Consider the following 19,832-nt stretch of genomic DNA (forward strand, 5'->3'; position numbering starts at 1 on the left):
ACTTCTACGAGGCTTTCTGCGGGGGAACGCTCCCTTCATACATTGTACCTTACGAAGGAATAATGTAGCGCAGGGGGTTACAAAGTGACGAATCTGCTTAGATGCGTCACTTTGTAAATAGTGTGCAACAGGAGGCATGTTTTACGCCGCCGATGCGTCACAAAAACTGACGCATCGGAAGCGCAAAACTGACGCATGGCCTCATAAATGAGGCCCTAGATTTTTACATCATATTATTTAAATGCAGGCTCTAGTCAGTGTTCCTTTTTATATTACTTACCCCTTTTGTAGCGCCCATGCTAAACTGAGCTGCATCTTTGTGCTTAATGTATATTTAACTGTGATAGTCAGCAAAGCTCACTTTATTGCTTCGGGAGGCACTCTCTGCTACTTAGAATCCACTGCATCAACTCGTAATCACCTCAGAGGCGCTACATTAATGTTATTTACTGAAAAACCCAGAACCACCAAATGATTGTTTTGGTGGTTCTGAGTTTTTCAGTATATATGAGAGCAGAGAGGGCCACGTCTTTGGGCGCTATGAAGTCATGGATATTTAGTTATCCAATTATTAAATGCCTTTGCATTTAGCGATAACATTAACAGAGCCAAACAAGATACCTAGGTCCGACGCCCCAGTAAAGCTATCTCGGTTCATTTTAGCCCATAAGCAGTTTAGAGACAGAGGAATAGTATTTTTAAATGTATTTTGAGTGATAAGGGTGTTAAAAGACAGGGACAGCTGCGTATTGTGACCATAAAGGAGGATAAGGCCTTTTCGACACTAATCAAATTATGCTTGGTAGCGATGGGTTTGAGAGTGTGTGCAGCCGATCTGTGGCATCTTTAAAAAGTTGTGGAAAGCCTGTTGGAGCCTAGAAGATTAGTAGCTTCTGGATCCTGGGGATTTTCCAGGTGAGAATTGAAATCGTCATGAATAGTAAAACTGGGACTTTGATTGATAAAAGGTGCCAGCAGGGAGCATATGAAGTGAGTAAAACCTGGTCTGAGGCCTGGGGGAGGCAGCTGTGCCTGAAATGGCATTTATTTCACATTTATAACACAACTCTACCCAGCTACGGTGCCGGTGCTCTTACACAACAGCAGAATTTGAAATGCCTGGACTTAAGAACTAAATTAAACTAGTTACCTGCAGTAAGAGATGCATGAAAATATCCAAACTGTCAGAAAGCAGAAAGCGGGAGGGAGAAGAGGCGAGAAAGAAGTGAAGTCTAAAAAGGTAAATAAACAAGGGGCAGGTTTGGGCAGTGGGGAGAATAAGGTGGAACTAATGAGAGGAAGGGAGGGGGCAGCATTTTTCAATTCTCGCCTAGGGCGGCGAAACACCTAGAAACGGCCCTGCCCTCAAGGCTAATTGTAATCTTCGAATTATACATTTCAAGTTCTTGCATCAGGTTTACTATTCCCCCTTGCAGCTATATAAATACGGCCTGATGGAAACCTCCAACTGTGTGAGATGTGGAGCGGCGGATGCAGATTTTATTCATGTTACCTGGATGTAAGGGAGGGTGTTTGCTTTTTGGATGGAAGTGGTGGCCATTTTATCTGATGTTGTGCTGGAACCCGTGGATTGCTCTCCTGAGCTTTGCCTACTGGGGTATGTCAAGCGCCTCAAGCCCTGTAACAGGTGAATTGTCGCACTTTCCACTTTGTTTGCAAAGAGGGCGATGGCGCAATGCTAGGGAACCAGAACGTCACCAACTGTAAAGAAGTGGCTCCGAGAACTGGTGTACTGTAAAACTCAGCTACAGACATATGAGAAGGAGCTGCCAGAATCCTCTCGTCCCAAAGATTTCTGGGCCCCCATGACGGAGTATCTGCTGTCCCATCCTGCCCTATTATGAGCCCATTAGTAGATCCAACTGGATACAATTACATGGGTGGAGACATCCTGCTAACAACTGCGTGGGCCTGAAGGATGGTCTTTGCCAAAAAACGTTCTTTATTATTATGTGCTACCAAATGCAGCTTTGTTGTCCAAAGTGTACTGTACTTGTACTACTGTTCCACCAGGGGGTGGGAGGATGTTTTGGGTTTCATACGTTTCCTTGCTTTCAATGATTCTGTATTATTGATTGTCTGCTTTGCTTTAAAAATCAATAAATACATTTAAAAACAAAAAATACTTGACGCCTCCCTCTCTATGACCAGACAGGTCAATGCCTCCAATGCCTCGTCAATGACTCAACCTGCTTCAACACCCTCTGCATCCTCCAGAAGACCTTCAAATGGATCCCCCCGAATCAAGAAAGACCATCATCCATGCACTCATAACCAGCAGACTGGACTACAGAAATGCCTTCCACACTGAGATCAACAAGTCTCTGGTCCGCAAACTCCAGACAATACAGAACACCACAGTCAGACTCGTCCTCGACATCCCTCAACACAAACACATCACCCAATACCTGCAAAACCTCCACTGGTTACCTGTCAAGAAGAAAGTAACTTTCAAGATATTCACCCATGCCTACAAATGCCTCCACAACACAGGACCCAAATATCACAACAATAAAATCTCCTTCCACATACCAAAGAGAAACCTCCGATCCGCTGACCTCACCGAAACCCAGCGCACCGTCAGAGCTAGAACGGGTGGAAGAATCTTCTCCTACATCACAGCTAAGAACTGGAATGAGCTCCCGATTGACATCAGATGAGCCCCCACCATGCACATCTTCAGGAAGACCCTCAAGACCTGACTCCTTGATTGACCACCGCCTCACGCCTTGAGACCCTCACGGATGAGTAGCACACTTAAAATCCTCTGATTGACCAATTATGCAGTTGGCATGATTGGGATACAAAAGAGGATGATGGACGGAGCGCCTAAACAAATCAAACACTCACCCCCAGTCAACTGATCTGGGTTTAATCCATCACCATTCTTTAGTTCACTCAGCCACCCCAGTTCAGACATGGCTATATGCAAATCAGTCTGACCCTGTGCCTTATGGGAACAGTCCAGCCCGAACTGCCAAGCCATGTCTTCCCTGGACCGGAAACAAGCATCCTGGGACCGGTTTCGGATTCATAATCCTCATCAGCCAGGCTATCTTGAATCCAGTGGCCAAGTGAACAAGGGACTCACGTCTGAGCATACCCTGCCACACTTAGGGCGAACAAAGCGATACAAAAGAGGATGATGGACGGAGCGCCTGAACAAATCAACACTCACCCCCAGTCAACTGATCTCGGTTTATTCCATCACCATTCTTTAGTTCACTCAGCCACCCCAGTTCAGACATGGCTATATGCAAATCAGTCTGACCCTGTGCCTTATGGGAACAGTCCAGCCCGAACTGCCAAGCCATGTCTTCCCTGTACCGCAAACAAGCATCCTGGGACCGGTTTCGGATTCATAATCCTCATCAGCCAGGCTATCTTGAATCCAGTGGCCAAGTGAACAAGGGACTCACGTCTGAGCATACCCTGCCACACTTAGGGCGAACAAAGCGATACAAAAGAGGATGATGGACGGAGCACCTGAACAAATCAAACACTCACCCCCAGTCAACTGATCTGGGTTTAATCCATCACCATTCTTTAGTTCACTCAGAAACCCCAGTTCAGACATGGCTATATAACCAGTTTCATAGGAAGCTCCCTTTGTTGCAGCCACAAATTGAAACAAGAACCTTATTTAGGAGCTTATACCTTGGCCTAAATATGCATATTTGTGGATTACCAAGTGGTGTCAAAGTGGTCGACCACGTCAATAGTTTTTTTCCCATAACCAACGCATTTAATATTAGGATGTTTCCAATTAACACGCCCAAACAAGTACAGTAGATCATCTCCTAATAACATGTACATGGCACCCAAATCTGCTAAAACCTTGACCTATTTACCTACATCGAGTTGCACAAACAGGTCACTTTCCTTGATCTGTCCAACGTACGAAATAGAATTAATTGAATCATCTCAATAATTACTTTTCCTAATATGTCCTCATAGTTGGGCTTTTTCTTTCTCTGTTATGGCACTCTTTTCCTTGCATACGTATGCAAAATGCCCTTTACCTTAGTATTTATGTTCACTTGACTAATGCCATGGTCTTTTTTCCTCAAAGCCACATGCCTATTTTGTTCATAATGGAAACAAAGAAACATATAAATGTTTGACTGACTCAAATTTTTCGGTACAACTACATTCACATTCTTACTTTCTACCATCTGGAAACTACATCTCCTAACTCAGTCAGCAACATTATTGCTATAGGATAATTTCTTCATTTCATGAGAAATAACTTCAAACATTTTAGCAATCTCAAATTATTGATTTCATGTTAATTTCTTAGTAAGTAATAGTTTATCATGGTGCTGAGAGTAGATGTCTTGTGTACAAGTTGATCTCTGATCATCATAGGATGACTGATGTTTACAAGTATCTTCAAATGTTCGTCACGGTACCTTTCCTCCTCCCAAACATCTGTGTCAGGCTTCAGCCTCATTCACTTTCTTGCCAAATTCAATTGTTCAGTAGCAATCTAGTCATTCTTCTATCTACTTGTCTAATAAAAGTTGAGGTAAGGTAATTTAGATTTCTATGTCCCTCAGCACCCAAACAATTCTTCAAAACGCTAATTTTATTCTGCTACTACTAATGCCCTCACCAATGGCATCAATATAGGCCTCGAGACCTTCTTCTCATTGATCCCATTTAAACTCAGGCTATTGGGGCAAACTACAAAAGCACTCAAAAACTCAGGACTATCTTGTTCTTGGAGGCATTGACCATGAAATAAATCGTCCACACCAGCTCATACGCACTGTTTGTCGTAAACTCCCCCCTCGAAGCGCGAAGAGACCTGATTGACATAACATAACATAACACCCTTGCAGCATAGAGACCTTCCATTCTCAAACGCTGCAGTATGTTCTTGGTAGGTGTAATAAAACAGATTTGTTGTCAATTAAACTTTATCATTACAACTATAATGGTTACAGTGTCGCTTATGCACGCAATGGATAGAGAAAATTGTCACCATTCTGTGCATTAAGGACAGTACAGGACACATTTCTTCTTGCAGATGTCTAGCATCTAGGAAACCTCAAGAAATATTTTGCTGTTTAAAAAAGAAAAATGGCCAATTACAATCTTTGTTCTGTATACTATCCTCACTCATCCAAGTCCAATTACAAAGGACATTCCCCACTCTAAACTAACTCGCCAATCACGTACACTCATCATCTCAACACCAAAGCGAAAGATCGTCCTCTGACGGAGTCCTGACAATACTATGTGACACGTCCCTTAGTGGTAGAGGTACTTTGGTGGACACAGTGTTCTTTAGAGTGCACAGGTGATGTATCGTGTAAAGTTGAGTCAACCGTTTTACCAAACACTACATAGAGGACATACTGGAAAACCGGAAAGTAGTTACTGCAGGTCTTGTAATCCAGATTCAAACAGTAACTCTTGTTAAGACTTTATCAATGTGATGGAAAACAAGCATGAAATTGTTAAATGTAAATGAAAGTCATTCTGCAATGATTTTTTGTATACTTGTACTTGTAGGTGAATAACAATGGCCATATATCCTTCAAGGAACCTGTGTCATCTTACAGACCAACCCTCTTTCCTCTGAAGGAAGTCTGTCCGCTCATTGCCATATTCTGGGCTGACATTAACAACGTAATTCAAGGCAACATTTTCTACAGGCAGACTCAGGACCCAGAGCTTTTGCAGAATGTGACCTATTGCATCCAGAGGTCCTACCCACGTCTGGCTTTCAATGCACGTTGGGCGTTCATAGCCACCTGGGATCATGTTGGGTATTATGGTTCGAACTCCTCCAAGGTGAGTAGAAGTAATGAACTATTTAGAGGGACATGTTGCATTGTTCTTTGCATGCAAAGCTTTCTGACATTTGTAAGAATGTCCCATTGACAAACAATGAATGTGGCAACCGAACAAACCAGAGAAAAGGTGAGAAATCGCCCTGTAATTCCGTTCATAAATAGTGCCTTTGCACAGCTTGTGCAAGGACAAAAAAGCTGTTTGTACAAATAAGTAAAAACGCAGTACATATATGGTGGTGTTTACGGTATGAAAGGCTATAGTATAATGGCTTCTAGTATAGAAGCACAATAAAAAAGCACACTGTATAGAAACTTTGCCGCAAAAAAGGTATATTGGTTGTAACGTTTACAACTGAATGTAGCTTACTTAGCCTGTCAGTAATTCACAAACAGTTCCAAGCAAGTGTAGGCCTATTTATCAATTTAGAGATACCTGCCATGAGAGTGAAGTTCTCTGCACCTGAACATCCCACTCATTTGTGGGAATATAGGCTTTCTCCGGCCTAACAAGGTTAGTTAGCATTTAAAGTATTGGAACACCAGCAAACTCAGGGGCATGTTATCAAGAACTGAGATAAGATTATCGCCGCTTTAGTGGCAGGAAACTGCCGCTAAAACGGCTATAATGGGCTTGATAATTTGCCCTTGTGAATTCCCATAGCAGCCCAGGTTAATACCAGAACCTGGGCTGCTATGGGAATTCACAAGGACATATTATCAATCCCATTATCGCCATTTTTGCGGCAGTTTCCTGCCGCTAAAGCGGCGATAATTGTATTGCCGTTCTTGATAATATGCCCCAAAGTGCTTTTGTGAAGACCTTTCCAGTGGGGGAAGAGGAATAAAACACCCCTGATTTGGATGAGGTGCAGCAGTAGAGGCATCTTCAGGGGCAAAATATTCACCCAACTGACAAAAAAATAGATTAAAAATAAATGTGCATTTGCACAGGGTGTCCTCTTCCCCTGTGTGCATTTCTCTGCCATGTCCTAAAGTGGTATGCTCTCTCTTTGAAACATGGTGAAACTGGCTTACACCTTTTTTGGCACTATTAATTTTCTCATAACTTCCTCATAAAATGTTACTACATATACCCAGGTTCTACAAATTAATGCTACTAGTGGGTCTGCAGGACTTATTGTGCCACCCCCTTAAGTAGCCCCTTGAACATGTCACCGGTTTGCCATTGCAGCATGTGTTTGCGACCTTAACTGCCATTACGACCTGGCAAAATACATTTTGACAAGCATAACACTTCCTTTTTAATACATATTAGTCACATCTACGGTAGACCCTAAACAGCCCATCAATCAGGGTGCAGTGTATTTAAAAAGTTCGACATGTACTTTTAGCTTTTACATGTCCTGGTAGTGAAACACTATTAAATAATTTTTCACTGCTGCAAGGCCTGCCTCCCCATGGGATAAAATTGGAATACCCAATTGCATTTCATAAGTGATAACATTCAATTGGAAACTGTTGGACCTGGGCCTCTTGGCAGGGTCATCCCTAAACTTTTTGCCTTCCTCCAATACTCTCTCTGACCTGTTTTTGTTGGTTTAATGACTCTGGGCACTTTTACCACTGCTGACCAGTGCTAAAGTGCATATGCTCTCCCTGTGAAAAGTATACATGTGATTGATGTCCATGATTGGTTCATTGGATTTACTGTCAGTCCCTAGTAAAGTGCACCAGGAGTGCCAGGGCTTGTGAATGCCAATACTGCTAGTGGGCCTGCAGCGCTGATTGCGCCACCCTCAGAAGCAGCCTTAAAATGTGTCTAGGGTCTGCCATTGCAGAACCTGCGTGCAGTCTGGTACTGTCCTGCTGGCTGGGCAAGTGCACACACTTGCCAGCCCCTAAACCTTCCCTTAACTTCATACTAGTCACCCCTATGGTAGGCCTGAGGGCAGGGTGCATTGTAAGTATAAGGTAGAACATGCCCTGATGTGTGTGGCATGTTCTAATAGTGAATTACTGCCAAATTCGTTTTTCACTATTGTAAGGCTACCAGTTCCCTTCTAGGCCAGATGGGCTGCTGGAATTATTACACTCTATAATCCCAGCAGGCTCAGGGAACATGGTAGAAATTAATGTTTAGTATGCCTGAACTCAGAATAATAAAATACTTCTTTTAGTAAAGTTTATTTTAATATCCTGGGTTTGCAAATGCTACTTTTAGAAAGTTAGCATTTGCTTGTCTAACCATTTCAGCCCGCCTCTGCTCTTGTGTGTATCTGACTGTCTGAGTGTGTGAGTGACAGGGCTGGGAGTTGACAGGTTGTGAATAGCAGGATGACACCTTAGTGGGTGGTGGGAGTTTCCCCTGAATGATGCATCAGGCTGTGCTCTGCCTCCACAATGCTGGCTCCGCCCTCCTGGGGAGCGACTGATGACTCAGCCTGCACCTGGCCCAGGAAGGACCGAAGCTTGTCAACAGAGTGCTCAGGCTGCCCCTGTCTTCACAATGCCGGCTCCGCCCCCCTGGGGAGCGGCTGATGTGCCTGCCCTCACACTGAATGCAGAAGCAGAAGTACCCACCACAAGTGCTCAGGGACTGGAGCAGTTATGCAAAGGCCCCCCTGGCCTGTGAGAACAAAAGAAACTGTGTATAAAAGTAGGAGCCCTGCTCCTTGTAAATTAGAATCCTGTTTTACCACGAAGGACCTCTGCCCGCCTAGAAGGAGAAGAGACGCTGGGAGAACTGGCCTGCTGCTTGCCTTGCTGAGAAAGGAGAGGAAAAGACTTGATAAGAAAAGACTTTGCTGCTTTGTGCTTAAACATTCTCCAAGGGCTTGACTGAGCTTGCCCCCTGACCTGAGCCACAGGACCATCTGGCTCAACCTGCCTCTGCTCGTCTGCCGGTAATTAACCGGGATATCTACTACTGCCGGAGCTGTGACCTTGGTGCCCCCCAGCCCCTCCCTGAGGCCGTGACCGACTGTGTCTCCTCGTCCCCGCCGAGGAAGAGCTCCGCTCCGTTGAGCCGCTCTCCCCCCGCTGAGGAGATCGCTGTGTTGACCGCCTGGAAGGCTCGCTGCTGTGGTGCCCCCCAGCCCTTCCCTCAGGCCGTGACCGACTGTGTCCTCTCGTCCCCGCCGAGGAAGAGCTCCGCTCCGTTGAGCCGCTCTTCCCCCGCTGAGGGGATCGCTGTGTCGACCGCCTAAGAGGGCTCGCTGCGGTGCCTCACCCTCCCGCCAGAAATCCTGTGCCGGACTACAACAGACCCAGGGGACAGACCTCCGCTGGACGGACGCCTCGGGTGCCAGCCTCGCTCTGCCTGAGCCGCTGGGCACCTCGCCTCTGTCACCGGAGAAAAGCCGCCACTGAGACTGCCATCGGGCTCGTGGCCCGCAAGGTTCCTTGACCCCCTTTGTTGTCTACCCTGTTCCCAAGTGCCCCCCCGGCCTGAAGATCCGCTGCGGTGCGAGCCGCCCTTTCCCGCTGACTCGCACCGCTCTCTCTGCCTGCCTTCAGCTCCGCGCTGCGAGAGCGCTCCAGCCCCTCCCGCTGGAATCCTCTAGCTGTCGGGTCCCGCAGGCTGCAATCTCAGCCCCGGCACGAGTGACTGGGGCTGCACTGGGTTCCTGGGCCTTCCCTCCCCCTGGATAGCCCTGAGGTCGGTGTCTCCCCCCCGTGTGGGTCCCGTAGACCAGGGGGGCCATCCGCTGTCAGAGACCCGGCCGGGCCGATCGCGCCTCACGCGGGAAGCGTGAGACTTGGCAGGGCGTCGGGATTTCACCCGTCTGAGGCGCCGCGAAGCGCGGCAGAGTGCATAACCGAACCCCACAGGACCTAGAGGGGAGGAAAAGTGCACAATCTGGGCAGAAACGAACAAAGACTCACGGGAACACTGTGGAATACAACTTGAGATAAGAACAGTGCATTTTTGAACTACAACTAAAAGAGAGCTTGCCTATTTACAACCTGTGGGCATACAGAACCGTTATTTGATCTTGTGATAAGTCTGTTCTAAAGAGTATATTTAATTTTTACATAAAGAAGCGTATTTTTATATACTCACAGCCTGGTGTCCATTTGTGGGGGGATTGGTATATTTTACTGTGTGTGTGTCTACAAATGCTTAACTGACTAACGCCTGGAGAATCGCCTTGGCTGCTCACGCCACGCACCTAGAGGGTGAGCAAGGGTAATTCTGAAGGGTCATCCTTTGCCCTGACTTAGAGGAGAGGGTCCCTGCTTGTCACAAGTACTTACTTGCGCCAACCAGAGACCCCCAATTCTAACATTGGACGCAGCGGTGAGGATTTGCGAATTTGCATTTGTAGTTTGCATACAGTGAATTACTGATCACCACATAGTGAGAGCAGATCTATAACGTAGCCACAGGTTTCCATTTTTATAATTTTGCTGGGAGATCTCCATGTGCTTGTGAAACGTCATGCCTGGTTCAGTGAGGATGGAAAAGGCAGCAACCAGATGCTTGTCGCCAGAGGAGTTGGCAGACAAGGCAGCAACCAGGGCGCATGAAATAGAGATGGCGAAATTAAAAGGACAAATGGAAATGGACAAGCATAAATTGGCAATGGAAAGCCAAAAATTAGCCATGGAGGCGCTAAAACGCCAAAGAGATCACTACTTTAGGATGAAAGAACTTGATTTGGAGCTTGAAGCCAGGAGGGCTTCCGCCCAACATCCAGAGATTTGTGTAGCTCGCAGATTGAGCTTTGCTGAGTTGGAGGTGGAGTCCAGCTCAGCTGGTGGCAGCAACATTCAGGTATCTAGTGCTGACAGCATAGCGCGCTCACCTAGAGATATGGCACCTGACTTGGAGGGGGTTAACTTACACCAGGAGGTTCAAGGGCATGAGGTAGCTCCAGTAGTGCGCAGCGTCCCTGAAGGGAATAGGGTGGCTGGCGTAGGAGTTCATGGTCCTAGTGGTGGGAGGGATTCCCCCATGGTTGAGGTCCTGGTGGGTGAGTGTAAGGACCGCCCAGAAGAGTGTGGGTTGTGCGACAGAGACAGTCCGCTACTGTCTGGCCAGTCTCAGGAGAATGGTGTGGAGTATGTGTGTGAGGCGCTGGATGGTGAGGTGAAGGATAGTTTGGTTAACCCTGCTAGGGGGCTGTGTAATCCAATTGTGGGAGAGCATACTTTAAGTCCCAGTTTTCCAGAGCTATGCCAACACCTGTTTGAGAGTGAGTTCTCTGACCCCAGGGAGCTCACATTGGAGGCAGACCTTGTGGTGGATTCCAGAGGGTCTGGAGAGGCATTGGGGTGTGATCCTGTGGGGAGTGGCTCAGGTATCTTCCAGCCCAGAGTGGTGGAAGTGGCGCAGAGTAGCCCAGCTAGGTCCTGTAGCAGTGAGAGGGGTGTAGGGCCTCACGTCCTGTCCTTAAGGGGAAGGAGTGAGAATGGGTGTTGTCCCGGTAGTGCCCAACCTCAGTCTCAGAGCCTGGATGGTTCTTTAAGGGAACACCAGGTGGGGAGCCTAGGCTGTCCGGATGAGTCACCCTTTAAGGGGGATCCCCCAGTGGCTAGAGAACGTGGAGGCTCTGTAAACGGGGCTCCAGTAGTTCTGGTGACTGGCAATACCACTCCAGTTGGGAGGGTGCAGAAGTCCAGAAGGAGGGGCGAGAGGGGGAAAGAGTCCCCCGTGGAAGAACCAGTGGGTCAGGGGCCAGCCAGCAGGGCTGCGTCCCCAGTGAATGACCATGGGGACACCACTTCTGTCCTGGGGGATCTTCCCACACTGTCAGAGGGACAGAGGCTGGGAGATCTGCGCCAGGCAGACTGTTGCACGGCACAGGAGCTATGTGCCACCCTCAGGGGCTGCATGTGTGCTCCCCGAGAAGTCCTGGTGCGCCAGGCAATTGTTCAACTGCAGGGTTGGGTCCCTGAGTTGGAGAGCCAGGTTCAGGTGTTGTCTGACCTGGAGGGTGGGACCGCTGTAATCAGTGTCCTGACCCATGTCACTTCTAGGGGTACCACTCCAGTTGGGAGTGGGCCGGACCCTGGAAGGGGGTGCAGAGGGAGGGAGTCCTTGCCTCTGACCCCGGTGCAGTTTAAGGGTTTAGGCCCTAGGATAGAGGGCCAGGTGCAGGGTGTCCCCCCTGACCTGGTGCCCCAGTTGCAGGATAGCACCCCTGAACTGGTGGGAGAATTGTGCAGATCACCTGCCACAGGTGCCCTGACAATTCTGGAAGGGGGTACCACTCCAGGTGGGAGGGTACAGAGCCCCAAGGAAGAGGACCGGGTGTGGGAGAGGCCACCCCAGTGTTTGGTCCAGCAGCCAGGTACAGGCCTGGGGCTGGTGAGTCAGTGCCAGGATGGCATACCTGACCTGACAGGAGGGAGAGTGGACAAATGGTGCCAAGCACCTGGGGCTACTGCCCCCCGCTCTCTGAGGCCACAGAGGTTTGAGAGCCCTGAGAGGCATGAGGCCTGGGTCTCAGCCCTGACTACCGTCAGTGGCCACTGTGATTTGATGACTGCCTGTTGGGACACACCTGTGAGCCAGTTAAGGTTAGAGGCTGCACAGGTGGTGTCCACAGAGGAAGAAAAGGGTGCCCCAGGGATTGGCTTGGTGGACCCTGAGAGTATGGACAGAGGATTTGAAATAGGTTCAGATTGGCGTAGAACTGGAATGTGCCCCTGCTGTTGCGGGCCAGGTCCAGGTTCTATCGCCCAAAGCAGGGAAGCCCATCACGGTGGTGATTGGTCTACCCTGCGTTTTGGCTGGAAGGGGGTTGTGTTGGACCTGGGCCTCTTGGCAGGGTCATCCCTAAACTTTTTGCCTTCCTCCAATACTCTCTCTGACCTGTTTTTGTTGGTTTAATGACTCTGGGCACTTTTACCACTGCTGACCAGTGCTAAAGTGCATATGCTCTCCCTGTGAAAAGTATACATGTGATTGATGTCCATGATTGGTTCATTGGATTTACTGTCAGTCCCTAGTAAAGTGCACCAGGAGTGCCAGGGCTTGTGAATGCCAATACTGCTAGTGGGCCTGCAGCGCTGATTGCGCCACCCTCAGAAGCAGCCTTAAAATGTGTCTAGGGTCTGCCATTGCAGAACCTGCGTGCAGTCTGGTACTGTCCTGCTGGCTGGGCAAGTGCACACACTTGCCAGCCCCTAAACCTTCCCTTAACTTCATACTAGTCACCCCTATGGTAGGCCTGAGGGCAGGGTGCATTGTAAGTATAAGGTAGAACATGCCCTGATGTGTGTGGCATGTTCTAATAGTGAATTACTGCCAAATTCGTTTTTCACTATTGTAAGGCTACCAGTTCCCTTCTAGGCCAGATGGGCTGCTGGAATTATTACACTCTATAATCCCAGCAGGCTCAGGGAACATGGTAGAAATTAATGTTTAGTATGCCTGAACTCAGAATAATAAAATACTTCTTTTAGTAAAGTTTATTTTAATATCCTGGGTTTGCAAATGCTACTTTTAGAAAGTTAGCATTTGCTTGTCTAACCATTTCAGCCCGCCTCTGCTCTTGTGTGTATCTGACTGTCTGAGTGTGTGAGTGACAGGGCTGGGAGTTGACAGGTTGTGAATAGCAGGATGACACCTTAGTGGGTGGTGGGAGTTTCCCCTGAATGATGCATCAGGCTGTGCTCTGCCTCCACAATGCTGGCTCCGCCCTCCTGGGGAGCGACTGATGACTCAGCCTGCACCTGGCCCAGGAAGGACCGAAGCTTGTCAACAGAGTGCTCAGGCTGCCCCTGTCTTCACAATGCCGGCTCCGCCCCCCTGGGGAGCGGCTGATGTGCCTGCCCTCACACTGAATGCAGAAGCAGAAGTACCCACCACAAGTGCTCAGGGACTGGAGCAGTTATGCAAAGGCCCCCCTGGCCTGTGAGAACAAAAGAAACTGTGTATAAAAGTAGGAGCCCTGCTCCTTGTAAATTAGAATCCTGTTTTACCACGAAGGACCTCTGCCCGCCTAGAAGGAGAAGAGACGCTGGGAGAACTGGCCTGCTGCTTGCCTTGCTGAGAAAGGAGAGGAAAAGACTTGATAAGAAAAGACTTTGCTGCTTTGTGCTTAAACATTCTCCAAGGGCTTGACTGAGCTTGCCCCCTGACCTGAGCCACAGGACCATCTGGCTCAACCTGCCTCTGCTCGTCTGCCGGTAATTAACCGGGATATCTACTACTGCCGGAGCTGTGACCTTGGTGCCCCCCAGCCCCTCCCTGAGGCCGTGACCGACTGTGTCTCCTCGTCCCCGCCGAGGAAGAGCTCCGCTCCGTTGAGCCGCTCTCCCCCCGCTGAGGAGATCGCTGTGTTGACCGCCTGGAAGGCTCGCTGCTGTGGTGCCCCCCAGCCCTTCCCTCAGGCCGTGACCGACTGTGTCCTCTCGTCCCCGCCGAGGAAGAGCTCCGCTCCGTTGAGCCGCTCTTCCCCCGCTGAGGGGATCGCTGTGTCGACCGCCTAAGAGGGCTCGCTGCGGTGCCTCACCCTCCCGCCAGAAATCCTGTGCCGGACTACAACAGACCCAGGGGACAGACCTCCGCTGGACGGACGCCTCGGGTGCCAGCCTCGCTCTGCCTGAGCCGCTGGGCACCTCGCCTCTGTCACCGGAGAAAAGCCGCCACTGAGACTGCCATCGGGCTCGTGGCCCGCAAGGTTCCTTGACCCCCTTTGTTGTCTACCCTGTTCCCAAGTGCCCCCCCGGCCTGAAGATCCGCTGCGGTGCGAGCCGCCCTTTCCCGCTGACTCGCACCGCTCTCTCTGCCTGCCTTCAGCTCCGCGCTGCGAGAGCGCTCCAGCCCCTCCCGCTGGAATCCTCTAGCTGTCGGGTCCCGCAGGCTGCAATCTCAGCCCCGGCACGAGTGACTGGGGCTGCACTGGGTTCCTGGGCCTTCCCTCCCCCTGGATAGCCCTGAGGTCGGTGTCTCCCCCCCGTGTGGGTCCCGTAGACCAGGGGGGCCATCCGCTGTCAGAGACCCGGCCGGGCCGATCGCGCCTCACGCGGGAAGCGTGAGACTTGGCAGGGCGTCGGGATTTCACCCGTCTGAGGCGCCGCGAAGCGCGGCAGAGTGCATAACCGAACCCCACAGGACCTAGAGGGGAGGAAAAGTGCACAATCTGGGCAGAAACGAACAAAGACTCACGGGAACACTGTGGAATACAACTTGAGATAAGAACAGTGCATTTTTGAACTACAACTAAAAGAGAGCTTGCCTATTTACAACCTGTGGGCATACAGAACCGTTATTTGATCTTGTGATAAGTCTGTTCTAAAGAGTATATTTAATTTTTACATAAAGAAGCGTATTTTTATATACTCACAGCCTGGTGTCCATTTGTGGGGGGATTGGTATATTTTACTGTGTGTGTGTCTACAAATGCTTAACTGACTAACGCCTGGAGAATCGCCTTGGCTGCTCACGCCACGCACCTAGAGGGTGAGCAAGGGTAATTCTGAAGGGTCATCCTTTGCCCTGACTTAGAGGAGAGGGTCCCTGCTTGTCACAAGTACTTACTTGCGCCAACCAGAGACCCCCAATTCTAACAGAAACACTTAGGAATGTTGAGTTTGATCTCAAAAGAATTATAATAGCAAATCCTCTTTAATGGCAAATTTGGATTTCAAGTCACAATTCTGAAAATGCCAACTCTGGAAAGGACGTAAAAAGGGGATAGGCCCAAATATTAGTAGCTATATAGGGCCTAGTTAAAGTAGAATGACAAGGAACGTAGCTACCATTTTTTGTGCAGTTATCTTTTAAAACAGACAAAGGTCCATAATGTGATTTTATTGTACCTAAATATTTATTCAACCATTACTTCATCAAAATCATTGTGTCATATTTTCATTTCATCGGAGTCACAAATGGAGACAATGGAGACAATAAATTGTGAACATGAAAAACAGCACACTATACACACTACTTTACAAATAATGCATACAAATAATTTCAAAATATTACAACAAAACATTACACTAGTGTTGGACCATTGGTGGTAGTACTGAATGTGCTTTCCTTGACTGGCCTTAAAGTTGGGTCATAAAACATTTTTCACCAAAACGTGGCCCGAAAACCTTCAGACATCTGGGACCTACCTGCTCATTGATCCACCCTTAGTTCATTGTTGATCAACCTGACTCTGTGGTAGCTCCCACTAAGCTCTTCTCCACAGCACCAAATCCTGTTCAGCAGGACCGCTCTCCAAAATTACCCAGCCTCATTAGGCCATCGTCTACTACAGTCTGCAGCTTTGTCCTACTGGAGTATTCAATTCCAAAAGAGTGACAACGTCCAAAGTTATAAATCTAGGCCTAAGGAGAGGCGCCGACAAGAACGATACCCAGGCCCCGGTGCTATTAGCTTTTGACACGGTCGATCATGAGCTCCTGATCGACCGTGTCACCAACGCTGGCATCAGAGGCGTGGATCACTTCTTTTTTACACAGCCGCTCCCAGGCTGTTAGATTAGACAACTTCGTGGTAAAAAATATAAAACTGACCTGCAGGGTCCCTCAGGGTTCGGCCCTATCACCCCTCCATTTTTATTTGTATATGCAACCTCTGATGGTGTCCCTGCGGAACAGTCCGGTGAGAGCTTTCAATTACGCCGATGACCTTCAGTTAATATTTACCATAGACTCCTCCTCCACTGCCACTAGTAACTTCCAATCCACGATGATCGCCATCAGCGACTGGATGTTTTCCAGTCAACTAAAACTCAACCCGGATAAAACTGAGCTCCTCCTCACAGGGGGGCCCCTCAACCCCTGGAATCCTAGCTTCTGGCCTCCTTCTTTGGGAACCTCCCCCTGTCCAGTTAACCATGTAAAGAGCCTGGGTGTTATCATTAGCAATGATCTATCCCTGAAACCACAAATCAATGCGGTAGTCTCCTCTTGCTTTTTCCATCTGCGAAGCATCCGAAAGATCTGCAGGTTTCTGACCAGGGAGGCCCTCATTCTCGTTACCCTGGCCATGATTACCTCTCGCATTGATTATGCTAATGCCCTATACGCTGGTATTCCAGCCTATCAACTTCATCGCCTGCAGCTAGTCCAAAATCAGGCAGCCAGGCTCATCTTCCGCCAACCAAAGTCTCAACATGTTAAACCTCTGATGAAGAGCCTTCATTGGCTCCCTGTAGCCAAACATGTTGAATTCAAAATGGGCTGTACCATCTTCTAGGCCCTTAGGGGCCAAGGCCCTGCTTTTATCTCCAACAGAGTCAAGCCTTACGCCCCCTCCCGGGACCTCTGGTCCTCCCACCATCATCTGCTTACCATTCCCACCTATAAATGGAAAAGGCATGGTGGACTGAGGTTCTCTTCTCTTGCCCCCGTTTCTGGAACTCCCTTCCTAATGAGCTGAGAGCCACAAAGCTCTATCCTTATTTTAGAACTCTTCTTAAAACACTCCTGTTCTCTCAAGCATATGAATAAACACCTAACACTTGTCCCTCAGTTCTTCTGTACCAGCGCCATGAAACCGCTCGGTGTAAGTGCGCTTTAGAAATTCTTTTAACATAACATAACATAACAGGCCTGGGTGGAGTTTGCAGAACTCCACAAATTGACCAAAAAACTCCACCACGCTACGGGGAGTTCTGCAAGAGGCGGAGTGCATTTGGTCATGCCGTTCATATTGATTTTCAGTGTTGGGTGTTTTTCCAGTGCTGTTAATTCAGTGTAATGATAAACATGCTCAGCGCAAGAGAGTGCGGATTCTTTTCTTGTTGCTCGAAGCCCATGTTGAAAAATCAGACCGCCAATGTTGAGACATTTCACTCGGAGGTGGATTTTCCTTGATTTTCGATTGACGTTGGCGAGCCTGATTGAGAAAAAGCTCCGCTCTTCTACGTGGAGTTGAGGTTTTCAGAATTCTGCATGCTTCACTGAGTGCAGAAAAAGGAGAGGAGTTTACCGCCCAGGCCTATATTATAAATCTTCACCGTGACTCCTTCCAGTTGCTCCGCGTTGATGATGCCTCTTTCTCTGACTCTGTAAGTTGCCTTGCAGATAGGATTTTACCTTCTCAGGAACTTTTCTTAATACATCTTTCCAAGTCCAAAGGTAAGCTGAGACCGGTCCCAACCCACTTGTGTAGCCAAACCGCACTGCATTGCAATCAGCCATCACCTTGTACCGCTCTCGTGTGACCAGATACTTACTCATGGTTGGCACTTCCATTTGTTCAGCATTACTTCTTGTACAGCTTCTTTGTTTGGTAGAAATGTCCTCTTATTCTCGGTATAACGAATGTGCCACCAAAATCAGCAGGAAATGCGCTGGAGAGCCTTTTAGTAAGCTGTCTATCTTCCTGGCAAAAGGCAGGAAGACCTTGCATACTACTAAGGTGGGTGCAGCCAAATGTGCAAAGCTTCCAAGTGATTCGCACATTTGCATACTTGTAGTAATTTAAAGGCCGAACCATGGACTCTACTCTCACCAGGACAGGGTAATAAAGAATCCACTTGTCACAGTCACACACAGATTGCGCTTCAATAGATCAACAATGCAGTCACGTCCCCAATGGATTTCAGATCATTTATAATATGGAATAGCTGAGAAAAAACACTTGCGTTGCATTCGCCAAGCCCAAGAGTTAGGATTATTTGTCTTTACAGAAGTGGAATTTTAATGTGGGCACCTGCTATGTTTATATGTGTTAGTGCCTCCGGTTGAGGTTTAATTTCTGTGAAATGAGCATTAGGACCAAAACGGCAGCCCGCACAGCAGATTTTGACTTTGGGGACCCCATCACCTGGGACCCGACCTTGCCATTCTGGGTGAGCTGGAGCCCACCCAGGGCACACAGTCTGCACTGTTGGGGACCACAGGTGGTGACTGAACCCCCACCCGTGGTCCCAGCCAGCTGCATGCATCCTGCAGGAGCCCCCATTGCTCCATCATGTGGGAGCAATCCTTAAATCTGTTTCCCTGCCCGCTTGACAGCGAGCAGGGAAATAGATGTAAACTCCACTCCTGAAAAGCGCAAGTGGTTTCTCAGCTCCCACTTGCAGGCAGCAGGGTTTTTGTTTTCTCTGACGTGGGAGGGGCTGTCAATGCTAATTCCATGTCTGAGCAAACAGCTATGTCCCTGAGGTGGGCACCATGAGATAGAGGGCGCCAGCCCCGTGGGGTGGTGGTCCCCAGGGCCATTTATGGCCCCAGGAGGGGGACCACTTGGCACCCCTCCTTTTATGTTTGCAGGCTTGCCCCGGAGAGGTGGTTGTCCCCAGGGTCGTATATGGCCCATGAGGCTGGCTATGCAGCCGCCCTCCCACTTTAAAATCTTATTTTGGTCCTGGTAAGTGCGGCCGACACTATTTGCCCCAGGGGGTGGTGTTACCCGGGGCTTGAAACAGCCCATTGAGGGGGGTCCACGCAGCCCTCTCCTAAATTCTTAGTACGCCCCAAGGAGTTGATGGTCCTAGGGGCTCTTAAGAGCACTAGGAGGGTGGTCCTGTATAAAACCCTCTATTTTTTTTCACCTCAGTCACGGACCCACAGCGTTTTGGGGGTGGAGGGGGAACCGGGAGAACTCAGGACCCAAGATCGGGCGTCAGGGTATTCCTACCCTGTCCCCTTTATAAAAATGTTTTTTCTGGGACTCAGCTGACGTCAGGTGCCAAAATTGCTGCCAACATTTCCTGGTTGAAGTGTCGGCAGCCAATCAAATATCAGCACAAGATTGGGAAGGTTTGTGGCGCCTCAGTGTGTCTAGATATACTCATATAGATTTCCCTTAATATCTCAAAAACTATGAAGGGATTTACACCAAATAACAAAAAATTGTGCTTCCTGGACCAAGTTCTACTTTTCTGCCAAATTCAGTTCAGAGGGCTGCGGTTGAGTCTAAAACCTCATTGGGAATTAATATGGGAAACACACTTTTTTTAACCCTCCCCCTTTTTCTGCCCCTAACTGAAAGATCACCCCAAAACTTTCCATGCTCAACTAGAATCACTGGCACACTTTTTTGTAAAATTTAGTGAAGATTCATCACACGGTATAGGAAAGTAAAAAAGCGCTTTTCCTATGGAAACATAGTCCTACTAATATACCTAT

At 48.5% G+C, this 19,832-nt stretch overlaps 1 protein-coding gene across 1 annotated transcript in view; it reads left to right on the plus strand.

The window, feature by feature from the left end:
- The window catches only part of LOC144769636 (alpha-tectorin-like), a 118,271-nt gene that overhangs the window by 22,508 nt on the left and 75,931 nt on the right, over positions 1-19,832 (plus strand). Inside the window, exon 2 of the mRNA XM_078653810.1 lies at positions 5,542-5,823. Within this exon, the coding sequence (XP_078509936.1) occupies positions 5,542-5,823 (282 nt within the window). The remainder of the gene's footprint in view (positions 1-5,541; positions 5,824-19,832) is intronic.

This window comes from Lissotriton helveticus, chromosome 7 (genome assembly GCF_964261635.1).
Source record: "Lissotriton helveticus chromosome 7, aLisHel1.1, whole genome shotgun sequence".
Taxonomy (NCBI): Eukaryota; Metazoa; Chordata; class Amphibia; order Caudata; family Salamandridae; genus Lissotriton; species Lissotriton helveticus.